The sequence below is a fragment of the Colobus angolensis genome, unplaced genomic scaffold, assembly GCF_000951035.1.
Source record: "Colobus angolensis palliatus isolate OR3802 unplaced genomic scaffold, Cang.pa_1.0 Scaffold21, whole genome shotgun sequence".
NCBI lineage: Eukaryota > Metazoa > Chordata > Mammalia > Primates > Cercopithecidae > Colobus > Colobus angolensis.
In genome coordinates, this window is record NW_012115266.1 from 4,499,184 (window position 1) to 4,504,097 (window position 4,914).

The 4,914-nt window shown below is 57.7% G+C and overlaps 1 protein-coding gene across 1 annotated transcript in view; it reads left to right on the forward strand.

Moving 5' to 3' along the window:
• MAP3K11 (mitogen-activated protein kinase kinase kinase 11) overlaps positions 1-3,937 on the forward strand; it is an 18,047-nt gene extending 14,110 nt beyond the window's left edge. Inside the window, exons 9-10 of the mRNA XM_011942498.1 lie at positions 1,958-2,332; positions 3,094-3,937. Of these exons, the coding sequence (XP_011797888.1) occupies positions 1,958-2,332; positions 3,094-3,431 (713 nt within the window). The 3' untranslated portion in view covers positions 3,432-3,937. The remainder of the gene's footprint in view (positions 1-1,957; positions 2,333-3,093) is intronic.
• The last annotated feature ends 977 nt before the right edge of the window (positions 3,938-4,914 follow it).

The following is a 4,914-nucleotide window of genomic DNA, read 5'->3' on the forward strand; positions in this document are numbered from 1 at the left end:
GAGACGGAGTCTCGCTCTGCCACCCAGGCTGGAGTGCAGTGGCACGATTTTGGCTCACTGCAAGCTCCGCCATTCTCCTGGGTTCATGCCATTCTCCTGCCTCAGCCTCCCAAGTAGCTGGGACTACAGGCGCTGGCCATCACGCCCGGCTAATTGTTTTGTATTTTTAGTAGAGATGGGGTTTCACCATGTCAGCCAGGATGGGCTTGATCTCCTGACCTCGTGAAACGCCTGCCTAGGCCTCCCTAAGTGCTGGGATTACAGGCGTGAGCCACCACGCCAGGCCCAGGGATTTGCATTTTAAGAGCCAGGCATCAACATACTAAACACTGCCCTGACCTCATCTGATGAAGGAGGCAGACTCACAAACAAGTCCAGTAGCACCTGTATGAGGCATAACATGAGCAATAACTGTGCAGGTTCAGGGAGATTTTGGGAAGGCTTCACAGAGGAAGTGACATCCCAGTGGGTCTTGGATGGTACGTAAGAGGTCACTGAAAGCTGAGGTGGGAAAGGTCAGCCAGCCAGAGCAAACTGTGTGCACAGGCATGCAGCTCACCAGACCCAAGGAAAAGGCAACCTGGCTGAACTCTGAGACGAGTTGAGAGCCAAGGAGTCTCAGGACTGGGGCTGCGGACAGGGGCCAAGGCACATGGGTCAGTAGATGTTGATTGAATGAATGAGTGAATGAAGCTGGAAGTGACGGGTAGTTTTTAAGCAGAGACCTGTCTTTAACAGGTTTGCATTTTAGAAGGATTCCCTTGTTCCTTCAGTGGCAGTGGCCAGGGTGGGAGTTGGGTGAGGTAAGAGGCAGAGAGTCTGAGTAAGGGTTGTGGCTGACAGAAGGGACTGTCGGCTAAGTCCTGGTTCATAGTAGAAGCTCACTTTTCCCAGCCTTGTATTTCTTCCTCCCGACATCCAACCAGCTTTTGCACTCCAGGTAGGAGGGGAAACGCAGAGGGAGGAGGCCAGACTTTCTTCTAGTGGAAGTGGAGAGCCATAGCAGATTCTAGAGCCAAGGAGGGATCTGACAAAATCAGTACTTGTGAGAGCCCATCCTAGAGGCCCTTCTCCTTAATGAGCAGTTTCCCCATCCCTGCCCAAGTGATCTAGAATGGAGTCAGGCCAACCCTAGACTGGAAAGTGGGACACTAGTGTCTTGAAATCTAGGGCAGAGTCTGGTTGGGAAATGGTGGAGAGGAAAGGCTCTACTGCCCTGGCCTGGGGTGAAGCCAGCTCCACCTTTCACTGGCTGTACAGCTCCGCACAAGCCGTTAACCTCTAAGCCTGGAACCCTCGGGCATGAGGATCAGACAACATAATGCCCCTATGTTATTCAGCTCAGGCCTGGCACAAATACCTACTCTGTAAATTAGCTGTGACCTTGGGCAAGGTATTGACCCCTCTGAACCTCATTTTCCTCCTTTCTAGAAGAGGGACAGGGATTTGTGCTCCTCAAGGCTGCCATGTACGTTAGAGTTGACTGTGTGCATCTTACAAGCTACAGCTGGAGTGGGGGTGGGTGGGCAGAAGGGGCAGGGCTGCCAAACCAGGAAGCGGTTGGGCACAGAGCATAGGGCGCCGGTCCCAGTCAGAGGGACCTGCCATGGCCCTGGACCTGGAGGTTGCCCCTGGCAGGCCACGGAGGCCCACCGTGACCTGGCCTCAGCCCTGCCTCCACTGGGACTGCCCATCCATCTTTGGGGTCTGGGTCACTGGCTGCCATCAGGCTTTGCTGTCGCTTCCTCCACCTGCATTGCCCTCCCCTCCCAGCAGCCATCTTATGAAAGGCCGGAGTGTGGGTGCGTGGTAGGGAGGTCGTGGGACCTGTGGGACCAGGGAAGATGCTGGTAGAGGGCAGAACTCAGTCCTTGTTCCAAGACCACGGAGAGGTCCTGGGCCCTCATCCGGAAGACGCATCAGCCACGCCCTCACCTGTGCCACCTCCGCCCCGCAGGTAACCCCCTACGGCCTAGCCTGGAGCCCGAGGAGCCCAAGAGGCCTCTCCCCGCAGAGCGCGGTAGCAGCTCTGGGACGCCCAAGCTGATCCAGCGCGCGCTACTGCGTGGCACCGCCCTGCTTGCCTCCCTGGGCCTCGGCCGCGACCTGCAGCCACCGGGAAGCCAAGCACGTGAGCGCGGGGATCCCCCCACAACACCCCCAACGCCAATGCCCGCGCCCTGCCCGACCGAGCCGCCCCCTTCCCCACTCATCCGCTTCTCGCCCAAGACGCCCGACTCCCCGCCCACTCCTGCACTCCCGTTGCTGGACCTGGGTATCCCTGCAGGCCAGCGGTCAGCCAAGAGCCCCCGATGTGAGGAGGAGCCCCGCGGTGAGTGGCCTGAGGCCGGCCTGCTTCGCGGATGGGAGATGGGGGTCCCCAGGGAGGGAGGAGTGGCTGGGGACATGCAAGGAGGCAAGGCCAAGACCACAGTCATCTACTGGACCCTGAACCAGGTGCTTGGGATACTGAAGACCATGTAGGGAGCAGAGTTCTAAATTCAGCTATCAGGTGGTCCAGGCAGGTGGGGGCGATGCCTGCTGTGAAATAACAGAAGTAATCAAGGCCAGGCAGTGGTGCAGGCCTGTGATCCCAGCACTTTGGGAGGATCACGTGAGCCTTGAAAGGTTGAGGCTGCAGTGAGCCATGATCATGACACTGCACTCCAGCCTGGGCGACAGAGCATGTATGTAGTCATAATAGTAGCAAACTCCTGGTTCTTTACTTGTGTCAAGTACTCTTTACAAGGCTTTCCCGAGATGGTCTCATTCAGTCATAACAACCACAGAACTAAGTGCTCTTAGATGCCCGTTTTTAGATGAGGAAATTTAAGGCACAGAGATGAAGGGACCCAGAGCTCCCACAGCTGGTAAGTGGCAGGGCCGGGATCCACATCCAGGCCGGCCTGCTCCAGAGGCCTCCCTCCTAACCATCAGGAAAAAACAGAGGCACCGCAGAGCAGGAAGGGCCGTAGTTGAGTCTAGTAGCTCACTGTGCAGATGGGGAAACTGAGGCCCAGAGCAGGGCAGTGTATCTTGGGGACCTCAGGAGTTGGTGGTTGCCTGACCTTGTGCCCCTCCTATATCTCACAGGAGGCACTGTCTCACCCCCACCGGGGACATCACGCTCTGCTCCTGGCACCCCAGGCACCCCACGTTCACCACCCCTGGGCCTCATCAGCCGACCTCGGCCCTCACCCCTTCGCAGCCGCATTGATCCCTGGAGCTTTGTGTCGGCTGGGCCACGGCCTTCTCCCCTGCCTTCACCACAGCCTGCACCCCGCCGGGCACCCTGGACCTTGTTCCCAGACTCGGACCCCTTCTGGGACTCCACACCTGCCAACCCCTTCCGGGGAGGCCCCCAGGACTGCAGGGCACAGACCAAAGACATGGGTGCCCAGGCCCCTTGGGTGCCGGAGGCGGGGCCTTGAGTGGGCCAGGCCACTCCCCCGAGCTCCAGCTGCCCTAGAGGAGTCACAGCATACACTGGAACAGGAGCTGGGCCAGCCTCTGCAGCTGCCTCAGTTTCCCCAGGGACCCCACCCCCGCTTTGGGGGTCAGGAACACTACACTGCACAGGAAGCCTTCACACTGGATGGGGGGCCTGCGCCCCCATACCTGAAACCTCCCAGCTCACCTGCCCTACGGGGGCCCGACACTGTACCCAGCTGGTTGGGAGGACCAGAGCCTGTCTCAGGGAATTGCCCGCAGGGGTGATGCAGGGAGGAGGGGAGGTGCAGGGAAGAGGGGCCGGCCTCAGCTGTCACCAGCACTTTTGACCAAGTCCTGCTACTGCGGCCCCTGCCCTAGGGCTTAGAGCATGGACCTCCTGCCCTGGGGGTCATCTGGGGCCAGGGCTCTCTGGGTGCCTTCCTGCTGCCCCAGCCAGGGATCCAATGAAGCCAGAAGCCAAATAAACTCAAAAGCTGTCTCCCCACGTGTAGCCTGTCACCTTTCTTGGAGGTAACCAGGTGACACAACCTATCATGCCACGCGGGTGTCCTGATGCCCCAACATAGGCAGTTCCTTGCCTTGCGCTGCGTCCCTCTCCTGGGACCAAATCCACCAGCCTTGGTGAGTCATCCAAGGCTTTTCTCTGCCAGCTGCGGTGGCTCACTCCTGTAATCACAGCACTTTGGGAGGCCAAGGCCGGTGGATCACATGAGGTCAGGAGTTCAAGACCAACCTGGCAACATAGTGAAACCCCATCTCTACTAAAAATACAAAAATTAGCCAGGTATGGGGGTGCATGCCTGTAGTCCCAGCTACTCTGGAGGCTGAAGCAGGAGAATTGCTTGAACCTGGGAGGTAGAGGTTGCAGTGAGCCAAAATCGTGCCACTGCACTCCAGCCTGGGCAACAGAGCAAGACTCTGTTTCAAAAAAAAAAAAAAAAAAATGTGTAGGCCGGGCGCGGTGGGTCATGCCTGTAATCCCAGCACTTTGGGAGGCCGAGACGGGTGGATCACGAGGTCAGGAGATCAAGACCATCCTGGCTAACACGGCGAAACCCCGTCTCTACTAAAAAATACAAAAAACTAGCCGGGCAAGGTGGCGGGCGCCTGTAGTCCCAGCTACTCGGGAGGCTGAGGCAGGAGAATGGCGTGAACCTGGGAGGCAGAGCTTGCAGTGAGCCAAAATCGTGCCACTGCACTCCAGCCTGGGCAACAGAGCAAGACTCTGTTTCAAAAAAAAAAAAAAAAAAAATGTGTAGGCCGGGCGCGGTGGGTCATGCCTGTAATCCCAGCACTTTGGGGGGCTGAGATGGGTGGATCACATGAGGTCAGGAGTTCAAGACCAACCTGGCAACATAGTGAAACCCCATCTCTACTAAAAATACAAAAATTAGCCAGGTATGGGGGTGCATGCCTGTAGTCCCAGCTACAACAGAATACTTGGCAGGCTGAGGCAAGGGT